At 44.2% G+C, this 18,080-nt stretch overlaps 1 protein-coding gene across 1 annotated transcript in view; it reads left to right on the forward strand.

Annotated features, from left to right (window-relative positions):
* The window catches only part of PIKFYVE (phosphoinositide kinase, FYVE-type zinc finger containing), a 3,858,188-nt gene that overhangs the window by 599,794 nt on the left and 3,240,314 nt on the right, over positions 1–18,080 (forward strand). The window contains 1 exon segment of the mRNA XM_044075403.1: positions 455–590. Coding sequence (XP_043931338.1) covers positions 455–590 — 136 coding nt within the window.

An 18,080-nucleotide genomic window follows, 5' to 3' on the forward strand; every position in this document is an offset into this window, starting at 1 on the left:
TAAGTTTTCTTAGGTAATTACTAGGCTAATGATAACTAGGGAACTCTTTTATGCTTTATCATGCTTCTTAAAGGTGAGAATCAAACCGTGTGCGTTAATCAGTATGCCAACCCCTTATAACATGGTGGAGCAGTGCTGGCAGTGAAATTTGCTTAACTGTGGGGTCAAAAGAAGTGATTTAGAATGTATTAGAAAAATTGTGGGAGACAAAAAATAAATCAGCCAGATCCACTGACATTATGATTAGCAGTGAAACTCCATAATGTGGAATGGCAAGCTGGTTATCAGTCACATACTCTTTCACTGATGTTCATCTTTCTGGTGTCAAAGCCATTGCTTTTCAATTTTTTTTTTTTTTAACTTTGCAGTTATGGAAAAAGTAACTTTTTATACTGACAGAATGCATGTTGGTAAGTAGGTTTGTATTTTAAGAGGAATTTGTTTTCTTGCCTAGGTCTTCAAGCATTACTAATCTTTCATTGGATCGATCTGCTTCCCCTATGCTTCCTTCTTATGAAACTTCTATCAGTCCACAGGCTAATCGAGCTCACCTGAAGCCAGACACAGAGGATGAAAGAAAAATTCTTTTGGTAAGCTTTTGCTTCTTAATGTCATTAGTGTTAAGTCTCCCTGTTTTGTAGGTTGGGTATTGTACAGTTAACTTGTATTGTTGTTTTTTTGTTCTGAAGCCATAACTTCAAACTGTATTTAAAAAGTTCTGTGTCACTATTAGTGTAAGGTGCTTTTGATAATCTTATGTAGTGACCTTGGCGTTCTTATAAAATGCCTCCCCCATATTAATTTAATATTTATTGTTTAATGTGTGTGCCTGTGCTTTGTAGTTTGTGTATTTCTTATTTAGAGTTGCATTTTTTTCTGACAAGCTTATATTCAAATAATGAAAGTTTCTTTTGTAATTTTCTTCATCTTTCTTTGCAAAGATTTGTATTGCAATGCTTAGACCTTTTTATTTATTTATTTAACGTTTGATCTGATGTCATCTTCATTCATTCATTAACCTGTGGGTCTTTGCTCCGACCCTTGGAACAGAGTCTTCACTAGCTTGAGATTTGAAGCTCGAGCTCCTCTGTCCTCCCCATAATGCCTCTTGCCCCAAAATACCTCAGATCTTGTTTGCTGCTTGTCAAACAAGCAGTGAGGTTTTCGGTGCTCTTCAGTTCCTCCTTTTTTGTGTGTATTTTTCACAGAGAGTGTTGATTTTTCAAGTTCTACCCTTCGTCTGTCACATTTATTTCTCAAGTCTAGTTGTACTGGTTTTCATAATTGTAGTTCAGGTTTCTGTCCGACATAGTCCCTTTCCCTCCTTTTTCTTCTCCCTGATCTTTGCTTTTAAAATACAAAAAGAAATCTTTTTGTTATGTCTGATCCCAAGTTGGACAGGTTGATAAGCTGTAGGATTTAAGAAGTACACTTCCTGTGGGCATAAGATTCCCTTGTCTGATGTCCAAAAGGCGTTTATGTATTGCTTGGGGCCTACTCACTTGAGCAGCGACTGTTCTATTTGTGTGGGCTTTCACCTGCGAGCTCTAGCAGATCGCCACAATAAACTGATTATGTAGGGTATTTACCTGCTTCTTCCCCTTCTGTTGCTTCTTTGTCAGGGGCTCAAATCCCCTCCAAGAAGCAAAAAGACACCTGGTAAGCCTGAAAGCAGTCTCCCGACTGGTCTCCATCCTCTTAGAGCCTACAAAAAAGGCATCCAAACCCTCAAAACTGAGAGTTTTGGAACCATTCCCTTGGTTCCATCAGTTGCCTGTCTGCCGTGGAACTTGGTTCCTAGTTTGGGGCCAAGCTTCTCGGTTCAGAGATCTCCTTTCTCGGAGACCTCCCAAAAAGGACTTCAAGACCTGCTTCCACTTCCTCCTCTATCAGATCTTCTTGGAGCCTTTCGGACAAAGATGTTGGTAGATTGATGAGGCAATTTCTCAAAGCTCAGACTGAGATGGGGATTTTGCTTGCTTCGCCTATCTCTGGATTGTGAGACTTCCCCCTTTCCGCCCCGTGGCTCCTTCTCCAGTCCGACCCTCTGTTTCGGAGTCATCTGTTTCGTTAGTCCTGGGAACTGGAGTGTTAGAGGTGAAAGTCATCACATCTTCTTGTCAGACTGCCTCCCTGACAGTGTCAGTTTTGAGAGTCTCTGAGCTGTAGTCTCGATTTCTGTTCCGGGGGTGGGGGGGTAACTTTGACTCTGAAGTTTTTGGAGTTCTCACTTCCCTTTGGAGCATCAGCATTTGACATCTGGACTCCAACTCCCCCATTAGAGCAGGAGAACCCCGTGAGTTCTCCTCTCCAGTGGCCTTTGCCCAGGGGGGGGGGACTGCCCACTGGTGTTCGGAGCCCTTCTGCCTTCAAAGTGGTGGAGAGGGTCCTCTTCCATTCTGGGAGACCCTTGGTTATCACCCCTACAGAACCTCCCCTTGTCTCCACTGGATCTGTCTCCAAGGCCTCTCATCTTCCACGTGGACAGCCGGTCCCAGGAAGCCTCCATACTGTCCCATCTGTTGACCTCCACATCTTCCAACACCTCCCCGGAGCATCACACCGAAGTGGTTCCTTGGAAGAAACTGTGCAAGAGGAGGCACATAGATTCCCCAGAGGAGTCTATCACCACTGATAATGATTTTGAGGAAAGGGAGGGGTCCCCAAAATCGCCACTGGATGATGTGTTCTTTGGAGACATCTTAGAAATTCTCCACCAAAGAGATGGATGATCTTCCCAAAACCCCTTCCTGGAGGAATCAGTTCTGTTGGAGTCTTTTGGGTCCAGTCTATCTGCATCCTTGTTATCTCCCCCTGCAGACCTGCTCATCAAGCTGGTGTCTTCAAGGGCATGGAAGGAACCAGACACAGTAGAACCCATACCCAAGCCTGTGGGCAAAATCTTCAGTGCTCCGCAGGACAAAGCTTTTTATACTAAGGGTATTCCGGTAGATGCCATGATCGTTGTGGCAGCCACTAAAATGTTGCTGGCCCAAGAAAGCTCTTGTGTCCATTCCCCTAACAGGGAGTCTCAGTCTTTGGACAGATTTGGTAAGAGTGTTTACAGTTCGGCCAGTTTCACCTTGAAAGTGCTAAACTACTTCTCCCACTTTGAGGCTGCAGAGGGACTTGGTCAAGGAGCTCTCTAGCTCTACTCTGGGGTTCATGTCTGCTGAGGATCTGAAGGTTTTTCTCCTCCAGACTGGCCACCCTGCAATTCCTGTTTGAATGCATTCATGAGGTTGATAAACCCGTACAACAGAGGGTACCTCAAGGGCTTCTGGTTCCAGCATTGCCATAAGCCGTCATTCCTGGATGCAGCTGTGTGACTTTGTGGAACCTTTCAAGGTGTCCTTTGTCAGTGCGGCTTTTGACGAATCAACCTTGTTTGGGCCCACACTTCGAAACACACCCTGTCTGCAGTCTGGATCCATTTTTCTACTCCACAAAGGTCCTTCGCCAGGAACCAGAGTGGGAGTAAAAAGATGTGGTTCAAGAAATCTCCGGGTCCTTTTCAGGATTCTCAGGGAGAATTTTCCCCCAGGGGCAGAGGGGGAAATTTCCAAAATGTTAGACGCTGCCCACGCGGGTGAGGGTATCTGCAGAACCAAGGGTCACTAGAGTCCTCCTTGGACAGGCCCTTTCAGTGCTCCTGAACAGTTGCCTGACTACCTCCCCTTGGTGGCAGTTGGGGGGGTGCTTTTCCTTGCACCCCGAAGCCTGGGAAGCCATCACTAATGATCAATGGGTGCTAAGGATTGTATACAGAGGATACTCCATTCCCTTTTTAGAGACACCAAGACAAAAATCTGTCTTCCCTGATGTACCACCCAATCAGAGAGAGGGTGCAGCCACGGAAATAGCAAAATTGCTGCAAAAAAAAGTCATCCAGGAGGTCTCTGCAGTGAAGTCAGATCAGGTGTTTACTCGAGGTTCTTTTTGGTACCCAAAAAGACAAGGGGACCTTAGGCCCATTCTGGACCTGACATCCTTGAACAAATCGGTAAAGAGCAACAAGTTCAGGATGGTTTACGGTTCAGTCCATCCTACCTCTACTGAGCATGAACAACTGGGATGTACTCAGTAGACCCGAAAGATGCACGCTACCACATCAGGATGGAAAGGCGCTCCAGAAGATTTCTTCATTTTTGGCTTGCATCCAATCATTTTCACTTCAGATCACTCCCGTTCAGTCTCACCACAACCCCCGTAGTGTTCACCAAATGCTTGATGGTGGTTGCAGCTCATCTGAGGCTGCAGGAATTCCACATATTTCCCTGTCTGGACAATTGGCTGCTGACCTCTTCAACCAGGCATTTTCTTGTTCAGGCCAGGGATTATGTTTTACAGCTGGCTCCACAGCTTAGCATAACCCTCATTTTGGAGAAATCCCAGTTGGAGCCAGTTCATGTGATACAATTCATAGGAGCACGGCTGGGCACCTCACTTTCTTAGGCTTATCTAATAGTGGCTCGAGTATCAAGCCTGCACCTTCACGTCAAACAAATTCTAGCCATACCAAAGTCCCCAGCGAGTTTGGTTTTCAAACTCTCTGCTCTTTGGTGGCCACAGTACCTCTTCTGCCCACAACTTGTCTTTACACGAGTCTTACAGTGAACATTAGCGGTATAATTGTCTTTATGCAGAAATCCTCCAAGCCTTCCCATCAGACTTTTCCGAGTCTGCAAAGACTCCCTACTATTGTGGCTTTACTCTGCAGATGTTACTGAAGGACAGCCCTTCGTTTTTCCTTCTGCAAATGTCACATTGACCAAGGATGCCTCCCAGGTGGGGTGAAGGGGGCACTGTTCGCGTCAGATGGTTCAAGGCACATGGATTTCACAGGAGACCAACTTTTCCATATCAATGTCCTAGTGATGAGAGCAGTTCTTCTGGCATTGCAAGAGCTACACAGCTTTCTTCCTCTAGTGACTATTGCAGTACAGACCAGACAATGTCAGTGGTCTGGTACATGAACAAACAAGGAGGAACCAGGTCCTACCTATCCCCCTCCAGTGTCAAGAAGCAGTGTGTATGGCAGTGGGTGATATCTACCAACCGCTTTCTAATGGCAGCGCACATTCTGGGAGAGTCCCAACACTGTAGTGGGCAGGCTCAGCCAAGTCCTATTGATGCCTAACAAGTGGTGTCTGAACCAATCCACGGCAAACATAATCTTCCAGAAATGGACCTGTCTGCCTCCCCTCTCAACAACAAACGCAGCCGGTACTTTTCCTTAATCCCTTCTCAGGGACAGGCCCCGGGGGGATGCGCTCTAGTCCATGTTTGGCCTCCGTCTACTCTATGCATTTTCACCATTGCACCTAATTCCCAAGTTTTTGCAACAGGCATCCAGGCTGAAGAGGAAAGTTATTCTCATTGCCCCCTTCTGACCTCGACAAGTCTGGTTCACCTGTCTTTAGTCTCATCTGATTTGCCCTCTGGTGACAGTAGATCCAGCTCCGGATCTTTTGTCTCGCCCCTTGGGGCACCCTCACCTGGACCTTTAAGGCCTGAAACTAACTGCATGATTTCTCCAATTCCGATGATGGCCAGACATCCCAGGCTTTTATTCCCTGTCCAGAAGATCTTGATTTCTGCCCATAAACACTTCACCAGGAAAATTTGTAAGAGTAAGCAAAAAAAGGATGTTAAGTTGTCAATCTCGCCTTCATTCTTGCTGGGTTCGAGCACTTGCTTAGCTTGAGAACTCCTTTTACCAGCTCGAGGCAACCCTATATCCCATGATGCAAGGCAAGACTACCTCAGATCTCATTTTTTGCCAGCTCAGGTGAGTTTGAATTTTCAAACAATTTAGTCAGGGTTTTCTCCTCTTCTTAATAATCAGATAGTGTGTAGTTTTACAGCCCACCCTATTTTCCCTTTTAATTAAACTTTCGTTAATTTGTAAAGTTAATAATTTTTCAGTTAGGCCTAGGCTTCTTCTTAATCCCTATCTGTGTGTGTGTTTTGGGAGTAATAGTGACTGTTCAGTGTGTGTGTGTGTGTGTTTTGCTTAGACTATGTCTAGGGAAGGAAAGGTTCAAAGATGTCTCTGACAGACGGTCACACTTCTTGTGTTTACTGCCTCTGCAGGACTCCTGTGCTATATGTCATTCTTTAGCCAGAGAGTCCTTCAGGAGAGGAGGAACAAGTTAATCCTCCATGGCTTATTAAAGCCAGAAGGTTCACCCACTAAGACTGGGTAGCCACCTAAGGTTCAGGCTACAGTGGTTAAGCCTTCCTCGGTGGCTCTTCTTCCTCTGATGTGGTAGTGTCTGTTCCCTCAGTCTACAGTTGCCTTGTCGGCTCGGTTATCCAGTATCGGGCCTTCGCCCATCTGGAACCCAGAGGACGCTCCGATGGCTTCAGAAGAGATCTCCTTTGAGTCGATCCACTCTGCTCCGAGGTCTCCTCTTTGTCGGAACGGAGTCACCGGAGCCGATCTTCGAGATCTTCCAGGCTGTCTGACCACGATTTAGAGAGGGTGGTAAGCAGGCTGTTGAAGTCACAGGCACTAGCCCAAATGCTCCATAACCCGCCTCAGCAGACTTCGCTATTGCTCTTCCCTTGAACTTCCTCCTCCGACTCTTCTTCAGAGTTCGTGCGAACTCTCGGGACAGCGACTGCGATCTCCTCCATGAGACCTTCCTTGGAGGGATCCGTCGCTGAGTTTCCTGTCTGCTCCGAGGGGCTAGTGGCATCGGACCCTTGTCTGACCCTCTCGGGCTTCAGCAGCTCGGCACCGACATCGCCTCGAGCCTTCTCTCTCAGTGGAGCCGGAATTCCTGTTTCTTCGAACGGGAGTATTCTGGCCTCCTGGGAGAGGAGCCTTTGAGGTGATGAGGAGTGTCCTGGCACCTGAGCCAGGTCAACGGTCCATCCCTTTAGCTCCTCCCTCTTCGGTGCCTGTTGATGTCTCTTGCCAGCCTCTTGCTCTCAGGCCCAGGGATCCATCGCCCCAGGTTTCCCCATTGGGAATAACTTCCTCTTCCGAGGTTTCTCCTGATCCCGCAGGGGAACCCCCGAAGAGGACGTGTAAGAGGAAACACACAGACTTCACAGTCTACAACATCTGATACCGACTTAGATGAGTCGGAGGGTTCCCCACGGTCCCCCTCTGAGGATGTCTCCTTTTCAGACATCCTTGAACTCCTCAAACAGAATGGGAACTGGCCTTCCATTGACCCCTCCGAGGATGAGTCGGTATACCTGGAGGCTTTTGGATCCCGACCCTCCACCTCCTGGGTGTCTCCGCCTTCACCCACTTATGCAGGTAGTGGCTCGAAGGCGTGGGCCCCAGATTCTGTGGAACCTGTCCCCAGGAGGCCATCCAAATTTATTACGGCCCCTTCAGACAAGCAGTTTCTTTCTAAGGATGTCTCTGTGGATGCTATGGTGGTGGCGGCCACCAAGAAGGAACTTATGATCCTTCCGTGCCTGTCCATCCTCCTAACAAAGATTCTAGGACCATGGATAGGTATGGATGTTTTCTTCAGCGATCTTTGCTATGCGTTCGCTGAACTACCTTTGTCATTTCACCAGACTTCAAAGAGATATTCTCAAGGAACTAGGTGAAGTGGTTCAGGATCCTTCAGCTGCTGGGGCTCAAGACAAGATTGCCTCACAGCTAGCAGTCCTAAATTCATTAACCAACTCCTCCATGCGGCTCATATCCTATGCAGCCGATGGAGCGAGCAGAACCGCAGGCACAGGAGTGGCTCTTAGACGTCAAGCCTGGATGCGGCTTTGTAATTTCGCGGACCCCTTTAAGGCGTCCTTCACCAATACCACCTTTGACGGTTCGGTTTTGTTCAGACCTCAGGTGAAGGAAACCTTGACCAGATGTGAGCAAGACGGCAAAACTCTTTCTGCCGTAGGAGTCCATTTTTCCACCCCTTCTAGACCCTATCCCAAGGGTCAGAAAGGAGGAAAGATGTGGTTCCGTAAAGCCCAAGGAGCAGCACCGGACACACGTGGTCAGTTTACCCCCAGAGGCAGAGGGGTAACAATAATAGACGCCACCCTAGAGGCAGGGGTCCCCAGAATCAGGGCAACAGGGAGTCTCTTCCTGATAAGCCCTTTCAGCATCCCTGAGGTGTTGCCCGACTGTCCACCCTTGGAGGCAGTCGGGGGAAGGATATCGCTGTACCCAGTAGCCTGGCCCTTTCACAAGACATGTGGGTACAGTCGATCATATCCGAGGGTTACAAAATCCCAGGTATCTCACCAATCCCTTCCAGACATCTCACCCGGTCAAAGGGATTTGGCAAACAGGAAGTTTCAAAGCTCCTAGAAAAAGAGCCGTCCAGACTGTTCCAGCAGACCAAGTAGGATCCGAGATTCTTTTGGTCCCCAAAAGGACGGAGATTGGAGACTGATTTTAGACCTGAGCAATCTAAACAGATTTGTCAAGAAGGCAAGATTCTGGATGGTCACGCTTCAGTCCATTCTGCCCTTTCTGGGCAAGGACAACTGGATGTGCTCGATAGACCTTCAGGACCTATCACATAAAGATACACAGGCGCTCCAGGAGGTTTCTCCGCGCTAGGGACCAGTCATTATCAATTCAGAGCCCTGCCCTTTGGCCACACTTCAGCCCCCAGAGTGTTTACCAAATGCATGGCAGTGGTCACAGCTCATCTGAGACGTCAAGGATTCCAGGTGTTTCCTTATTTAGACGACTGGCTCCTCTCCGCCACCACCAAGCATCAGCTTCAGAGCAGAGACTACACTCTGCAGCTTTGCAAAAGGTTGGGAATATCAGTGAATTTCAAAAATCTTCTCTGCTGCCTTGCCAATCTATCACCTTTATAGGCAGAATTAAACACCGTCAGTATGTTAGCCAGACTAACAGATCAGAGAATTCTGGACATCCAAAATACGTTGGATTTTATTGCAGAGCAGCAAAGACAAAGCCAGATTGGTTCTGAAGGTTCTAGGTCTTATGGCTGCGGCCATTGTACTTCTACTATTAGCTCGCCCACATGCGTCTTCTGCAGTGGATGTTATTCACTCAGTGGTCGCTCCAGAACCTTCCCATGAGGCACGAAATCTTGGTTACACAATCGCAGGACTCATCTAACCTGGTGGATATCTTCCCTCTACTTCATCAGGGCCGACCATTTGTTCCCCTCCTCCCAGTCACTACGGATGCCTCTCTGATCGGGTGGGGGCATTATCAGGCAGGATGGTCCACGGACTTGGCAACCCATCGAATACCATCTGCACATAAATGTCCTGGAGATGAGAGTGGTGCTTTTAACGTTGCAAGCCCTCAACGACTTTCTTCCCGCGGGGACTATTGCAGTTCAAACGGACAACATGTCTGTGGTCTGGTACATCAACTAGCAGGGCGGGACCAGATCCTATCCTTTGTCGAGAAGCTCTCAGACTTTGGCAATGGGCAATCTCCTCTCATCGGTTTCTGATAGCAACGCACATCCCCGGCAGGTCCAACCTCTTAGCGGACAGACTGAGCAGAGCCATTCTCATGCCTCACGAGTGGTCTCTCAATCAATCGATAGTGGACGAGATATTTCTGACGTGGGGCACCCCTTGTTGCGACCTTTTTGCTACACCCCAAAACAACAAATGCCCGGACCTCTTCACCCTTTTTCCCCTATCAGGCCAACCCTGAGAGACTCTCTAACCCAGGATTGGCCCTGGGACTTCTGCACTTTCCTCCTTTCCCTTAATTCCACAGGTCATTCAAAAGCTACCGCTTTGAGAGCCAAGTTGATTCTCATTGCCCCTTACTGGCCTCGACAAATTTGGTTTCCCTACATCGTCACCTCCTGGTGCAGCCTTGGCATCTGGACCCAGTTCGGATCTTTTGATCCACCAATCGGGTCAACAGCACCGGGCCATTCGTTCTCTCAACCTCACTGCTTGGTTGCTCCACTTCCTTCCCTAGCCAGGCTTCCTATGATCTCTGATCCTGTCAGAGATATCTTAATAGCTTCTTTGAAGTCGCCCACCAGAACGGTTTATGCTAGCAAGTGGCCTTTGGGCAAACTCCAGGCACATTGATCCCTTTACTGCACCTGTGCTCTGTTTTAGATTTTCTGGCTGAAGTTTTTCAGTCAGGATCTTCTTCATCAACAGTCAAAGTTCAACTGGCGGCTATTTCCAAATATCATGTTGGCTTGCAAGATCATAACATTATGTCACATAGACTATGCAAAGCTTTTCTGAGAGGAGTTTTTCTCCTAAAGCCTCCAATAAAACATCCTCCTCCACAATGGGATCTGAATTTGATGTTAGCATCCTTGATTTTACCCCCCTTCGAACCGTCTGCTTCATGCTCCTTGAAGTTATTGACCTGGAAAACTATTTTCTTACTGGCTGTCACTTCAGCAAGGAGGGTATCTGAGATTCAAGCTCTCTGCATCCGCTCTTACTTGGTTTTTCACAAGGACAGGGTATCCTTGAGAACAAATCCATCCTTTCTTCCCAAAGTTGTTTCTCAAACTAATATTAATCAATCCATTGATCTACCAGTTTTTCCCCAAATTATTCTGACAGAGCTGAACAAAAGCTTCATTTTTTTGGATGTCCATCGTCAGCTCAGATATTATTTGCATAGAACTAAACAATTCAGGAAATCAGATCAATTATTTGTCTCCTATGCAGAAAACAGGAAAGGTCTCCCAGTATCAAAAGTGACTTTGTCCAGATGGTTATCTTCCACCATTTCTTATGTGTATTCGCTCAGAGGCAAGCAACTACCCTCAAAACCGAAGGCACACTCAACCAGGAGCCTATCCACTTCTACAGCTTTTCACGATAGGCTACCCATTGATACCATTTGTGCAGCAGCTACTTGGGCCACTCCTCATACCTTTGTCTCTCATTACAAATTAGATTTGGCCTCCAGGGACAGAGCCAGTTTTGGTTCCACAGTACTCGAGTGTCTTCCATTGTGCCACCCGGGATACAGGTGCTAGGGACGCGGTCCCATCCAGCAAGAATGAAGGCGAGATTGACAACTTAACATTTAGAAGTTATGTACCTACCATAACGTTCCATGTTAGTTGTCTTCTCTCGCCTTCTTTCTTGCCCTCCCTCCTTCCCCCTGGCCTGGACAGATCTTGAAGAGTTTCTCTTTATCAGATTCACTCTCCTTAGTTCTTTAGAGAGTCTATCTTAAGAACTTTTGCCTAGTTCTTCTAGGCTAGTTTTGCTCTTCCTTTGGGATTACTATTATTGGCAGGGTTATTTAGCTACCAAACAAGATCTGAGGTAGTCTCGCCTTGCATCATGGGATATAGGGTTGCCTCGAGCTGGTAAAAGGAGTTCTCAAGCTAAGCAAGTCGGAGCCGAGGATCGGCTCCAAACCCATCCAGCAAGAAAGAAGGCGAGAGAAGACAACTAACATGGAACGTTATGGTAGGTACATAACTTCTAATTTTCCATATGGGCCCAACAGAAATAGACTCATTTATGGTCCCCATCCCGATGGTACTGGATTTTTTGGCTTCCCTTTTTAACGATGAGACTAGTTGTTTCACTGTTAAAGTTCAGTTAGCTGCAATTTCCAGCTTTCATTTAGGGGAGGACTCTTCTTCATTAGCTTCATCAAAGCTTTCCTTAGGGGTAACTTTTTACTCCATCCCCCCATTAAGGATCCTACTCCCCCTTGGGATTTGACTGTTATGCCCCTTTCGAACCAGCATCCACAGTCGATTTAAAGTTTCTATCATGGAAGACATTTTTTTCTGGTGGCCATTACTTCAGCAGGAAGAATCTGAGTTACAGGCCCTTTCATCCAATTTCCTGTATTTAATTTTTCACAAAGATAGGATAACCTTATGCATCAACCTGTCGTCCTTCCCTAACGTTGCTACAGAAGATAGTCAATCACTCCATCAGCCTTCCTGTTCTCTTTCCAAATTTCCAGAATAGAGGAGAATAATACTCTTCATTTACTTATTGTGCAGAGACAATTATGTTTTTACTTGCACAGAACTAAGAATTTCAGGAAGTAGGAACAGTTGTTCCATATCCTTTTCAGACACTAAAAGAGGTAAAGCAGTTACTAAGACCTCTTTGGAGAGATGGTTAAGACTGCATTTTTTTTGTTTATTCTGTTAAGAACATCCCTGCACCTGGTCAGATTAAGGCTCATTCTGCAAGGTCTGTGGCAGCTTCTCATGCTTTTTTGGTTTAAGAGTCTGTATTAATGACATTTGTCCAGTGGCCACATAGTCTAATCCTCATACATTCATTGCTTATTATAAATTGGACATAATTTCCAGGAATAGGTCTTGTTTTGCCTCTGCTTTGCTCCGGAATACCCTTCTATGTGGGCCACCCAGGCTTCCTGTAGCTGGGGACTCTGTCCCATAGGTTAATGAACAAATGAAATGACAGCATCAAATATAAATTATGTTCTTACTGTAACATTCTGTCTGTGGTGTCTGACTTCATTTTTCATTAACCCCCCCCCCCCTTCCCCAGTCCCATATTTTGAGTGACCTGATGGATATGTTCATGTAGCATTTGTTCTTGTTTGAGCTCCTGTTCTTTCCTGTTCTACTATTTGATTGTTTATTTGTAGTGGACAGGGGATATACAATGATAGCAAACTGGATCTGGTGTATTTTGGGAGAAGAGGCATTATGGGTAGGGAGGAGAAAGTCAAGCTTCGAATCTCAAGCTAGTGATGTAGCAGAGTCGGTTCCAAGGGTTGGAACCCGAGATCCACAAGTTAATGAAGAATGAAGATAGACAACACAGATAGAACATTATAGTAAGAACATAACTTCTTTTTTACCGGGAAAGTCTGACTGGACAGATCCCATTTACAGCGGAGGTGTGGGAAGAAATGCTCCATATGCATGGAATGTGGGAGGAAACCCACGCAAACGCAGGGAAGACCTGCAGACTCTAAACAGAAGGTGCTCCAGCCAAGAATTGAACCGGAGAACCTCTTGCTGTGAGGCGACAGTGCTAACTGCTGTATCAGTGCACCACCCAAATACCATAGGGATTTTCTGATTCCGTAGCTTGCATATTTCAGCAGCGAGTGTACCCATGATTTTTCCATCTCCAAGTGAATAAAATATCCCTGTTGACAGATGCATTGTCTTTTTTGATAGGGTGTTGGTTTGCTAGGGATGACTGTGTTGCTGCCTTTAGACTGATAATTATTGACCTTTGTATAATAATTTTTCTATATTCTTTCCCTCCATGCCTACAAACTATAAAATCTCCCCTAGCTGGGGTCGAGTGCGAGTCTTCCACTGCATTGGTACCCCTACATGAGGCTGAGAGACATCTGGAGGGGCTGTCATTTGGGTAACCATGAAGGTGGTTGTGCCCTTGCTGCCTGATATCTAGACAGTAAGGGATAAAAGCCTTAGCCCTAACTTGTCCCAACTGGACATGGGGACATGTAACATGTGTTAGTCTGGATCAGTACATTCTCCCCTTGCAAATGCATGCTCCTGTGATTAGCTTCATGAAGGCTTTTGCCTAACAGTGAGAGAGCCAGTTGCCAGGCTCCCAACAAGATAGAAGTACACCCATTCTCCCTTGAAAATGTCAGCATACATCTAAGCCACTAACAGTGGCTTTTGTCACTCTATGCCACTGGAGCTGGCTTTATTAGTCTGGAATTGTCAAATGAATGCAGTTGATCTCCTTGTCAACAATGCATTTGAATGACCCTCCTTCCCTTAGAGATTGCATACTTTTCATACTGATATAGTCTTGTGGTAGGTTATATAAAGATGGGGTGGGGAGTGTTTTGTAGCAAAGCCCACCTCAGAAAAAAATATTCCTTGTTGGCTGATTTTGTTGGTCATTTAATATTGAACTGGTATTAATTCAGTCATTTATGTAGCCACTGAATTCTTGTCACTGGGTTCCACTTGGGTATAGTTCTCCATTTCATTGATGTCATCAGATTCTGTTTCACAGCTGTGTTTTATGGTTGGATTGTCATTTTGTGTTAAAATTTAGTATGCATGTTACCTTTACAGAACACTGCAATTGCTTGATAGCACTAGGAAGCAATAAGCATTGCTTATTATTAATAGCTTGCCTCTGAAGTATATTTACCATTCTACCTCCCCTCTTTCCCTTTCTCCACCTGCCCTATCCCTCTTCATTCTCTTTCCACCATACATTCCATGGGGCTGTAACTCTCACAGTGAAAAAGCACTTTGACATCCATAGAATAGTTAGTCCCTGTAGTCTGCTGCTTACTTTTCTTCCTGAACTTTCTGTTCAGGATGATCTCTTTAGCTGTTCCTGACATGAGTTTGTGTACCAGTATTGTATTCGTCCTATTTTTATAGACTCAAAAACGCTAGCTCTTGTAGTCTGTAGTATCCCTTTCCTTCTGTGCACTGACCTTTGATGTGTTTTCTGTATATTCCTTGCAGCAGCAGCTGTATGGCCTCCAGAACTGTATGGAGTAGTCATACTGTTTATTTTATTTACACCTTGTTGACTGGGTTAGTTCCACTAAGTAATTTGCCTCTTCCGGGGAGATCCAAGGTGGTACTGATGATCAACTAGGGGAATTTTGACAAGGGCACATGGAAACTTCCACTACTCTTTGGAAGACGCTTTTTGAGATGATCACTAGGTGGTGTCACAGGGCATCTGCAAGTGATCACTAAATTTAAGATGGAGGCTGTGAGTGGAGATGAGAAGGAGAAAATTGAAAGTGCAATTCACAAGGAAAAATATGCATTTGAAGTTGTAAATCTTCATTCATTCCTTACTGATTGGACTTTGATTCCGACCTCAGAACAGACTCAGCCAATAAACAAGTTCACACCATCCAAAAATGCTTGAGCTAAGTCCTACCCATAGCACCCCTCTTCTCCTTTCTCTAAATCTCATTTGCCGCGTACTTTTCAAGACATGGCAAGCCAGCACTCTTAGCTAAGTGAAAGATTTTTTTGGTATTTTCTCTTGTTTAGTTTTTATAGTCTTTGATTTTTCTCTTTCTTACGGTCTCTGAACTACTTGGCACATTTTACACTTCTCCAAAGGGACCGGATTACAGAACTTTCAGGTACTTTTGGCTGGGGTACTACCTGAAGAGGTGCAAGACAAGGTTGCGTCTCAGCTTGCCACCCTAGAGTACATCTCCAACTCTCCATGCGTTTGATAGCCCACACAACCGAAGGACAGCCAGAGCTGCCACTTCAGGTGTTGTCATGAAATGTCATGCATGGATGCGACTGTGACTTTGCAGATCCTTTCAAGTCCTCCTTTGTCAATTCTCCTGTTGATGAATCCTCTTTGTTTGGCCCAAAAGTTAAGGAGATGTTAGCCAGGTGTGAGAAGGACTGAAAGACCCTGTCTGCCATGGGCATACTTTTAACCCCTCAACGATCTTACTCCAGGAATCAGAGGGCGGAAAAATGTTGTTTAATAAATTAACTGAAGTAACCAGTAGACCCGAAGAGGCTTACGCTTCTGTGATAAATCCAAACGCTAAAGTTAGTAAAGACCTCTCGTGAGGCTAGAATTGTGGAAATTCAGTTTATTGTTACAGAAACTTGAAGCGCTAAAATAAAAATACACTTTTCGTCGCCAAATAATAAGCAACTTCTTCAGAAGACAGCTAGGACTGCAGTCTGTTTCCTTATATTAAAAACGTGTGTTAATTCATTAATTGTTTAATAGGACAGTCATTCCTTAAAGGGCTTTGTACTTATAGTTCTCCTTAGTGCATGCTTAGTCTCGTATATGTATATATCAGTTTAATAAATTATTCTATATAAATGCATTGAATGTATTAACAGAAAAGAAAGAGTATGCATATATAAACAGGTTTTGTTATTTTCAATTAGTTAAAATAATAAAAGCACATATGAACATATTGTAAAATATAACATTCAAACAAATGTAAAAGTATAAATATATTTTAACTACCAGAACTATGTGTTATAGGGGTACTGAAACGCCTAGGTGTTCTTAAATTTCATTGTTCAAGTCAGTGCAAAAACATCTTATTAGAAACATCTTATTAAAAATTTCTTATTAACAACCTATTAACAGAATTAAAAACAGTATCAAACGAACATAATTACTGTATCAGTAGACAAAAATTAGAAAATGCATTAGCTAGATATTGCCAGGAAATTGTGGGCCACAGTTTCAAATTCAAAGCCATAGAACAAATAAGTGAGGACCCTAGAAGTAAATATGAACCTTTAAAACTAGAGAGGAAAGAACTGGTGTGGCAGTTGAGAACAAACGCAAATCAATACCCAGGAATCAATGAAATGTCCTCTAAAATGTATTTTAAGGCTGAAAAATATGGAAAGATGATAGTCTCAATAACTAGAACCCTTTCAGGCTCTATTTTCTAGGCTTTGCGTTCCATGGGAAAGTCGACGGTTAAAGAATAAGTAGGAATATGTATTTACTAATTATTATAGATTCAAATATTAAATTTACAATTACTTTAAAAAGTTTTCAATGTAGTTTTAAATATTGTATATTTTTAAATATTGTATATTGTATATTTACATATTTACTATTTATTTTATAGGTGTCCATTTATTGTGGTATTTAGGGAGGGAGATTATACCTAAGATAGCCCATCCCATATCTTATATGAAATTCTACACAAGATTTTACACAAGATTCTATATAAAATTTAGACACAGTTCCCAGTGTTTTCGTAATTATAGTAGCATTTTTAGATCCCCGGACTACGAGATACTGTTTTTAATTCTGTTAATAGGTTGTTAATAAGAAATTTTTAATAAGATGTTTCTAATAAAATGTTTTTGCACTGACTTGAACAATGAAATTTAAGAACACCTAGGCGTTTCAGTACCCCTATAACACATAGTTCTGGTAGTTAAAATATATTTATACTTTTACATTTGTTTGAATGTTATATTTTACAATATGTTCATATGTGCTTTTATTATTTTAACTAATTGAAAATAACAAAACCTGTTTATGTATGCATACTCTTTCTTTTCTGTTAATACATTCAATGCATTTATATAGAATAATTTATTAAACTGATATATACATATACGAGACTAAGCGTGCACTAAGGAGAACTATAAGTACAAAGCCCTTTAAGGAATGACTGTCCTATTAAACAATTAATTAATTAACACACGTTTTTAATATAAGGAAACAGACTGCAGTCCTAGCTGTCTTCTGAAGAAGTTGCTTATTATTTGGCGACGAAAAGTGTATTTTTATTTTAGCGCTTCAAGTTTCTGTAACAATAAACTGAATTTCCACGATTCTAGCCTCATGAGAGCTCTTTACTAACTTTAGCGTTTGGATTTATCACAGAATTGTAAGCCTCTTCGGGTCTACTGGTTACTTCAGTTAGTTTGTTTTGTCTTGGATTCAAAATTAGAGGTTGTTTAATAAATCCCAAGGACCTTTCCGCAACATGTGTGGCGAGCAGTCCCCCCCCCCCCCAGGGCAGGTGGGGGGGGTCTCATCTGGGAGATGCCTTTTTTGGGGCAGAGGGGGTCTGTGAAACCAGGGCTCCAGAGATTCCTTCTCTGGTCAACCCTATCAGCGCTCTCCAGAGATTCCTTCTCTGGTCAACCCTATCAGCGCTCCTGAGGAGCAGCCTGATTGCTTGCTCGGGATGCAGTTGGGGGATGTTTTTCTCTGTGCTGCTTGGCCTGGTAATCGATAACATCAGACTCCTGGGTGCAGAGAATAATAACCAGAGATTCTCTTATCCCCTTCAACCTTTACCCCAAGCTTCTAAGGCAAATCACTGAAGTCCCACCCAGTCAGAGGGATACAGCAGCACTAGAAGTTAAAAAGCTGCTAAGAAAAAGTCATCTAATTAGTCCCACCAGACCAAATAGGATCCAGATTTTACTCAAGGTTCTTTTTAGTGCCATAAAAGACAGGTGACTGGAGGCCCATTTTGGATCTCAGTGTGCTGAACAAGTTTGTCAAACAATTTCGGATGGTCATGGTTCAGTCCATTCTTCCATTTCTGGAGAAGGATGACTAGATGTGCTCTATAGATGTCCAGGATGCTTATTACCAAGTAAAAATGGACAAACGATCCAGGAGATACCTCCACTTCCAGCTGGGAGCCAGTCATTACCAAT

The sequence above is a fragment of the Protopterus annectens genome, chromosome 6.part1, assembly GCF_019279795.1.
Source record: "Protopterus annectens isolate FY-2018-M chromosome 6.part1, PAN1.0, whole genome shotgun sequence".
Lineage (NCBI taxonomy): Eukaryota > Metazoa > Chordata > Ceratodontiformes > Protopteridae > Protopterus > Protopterus annectens.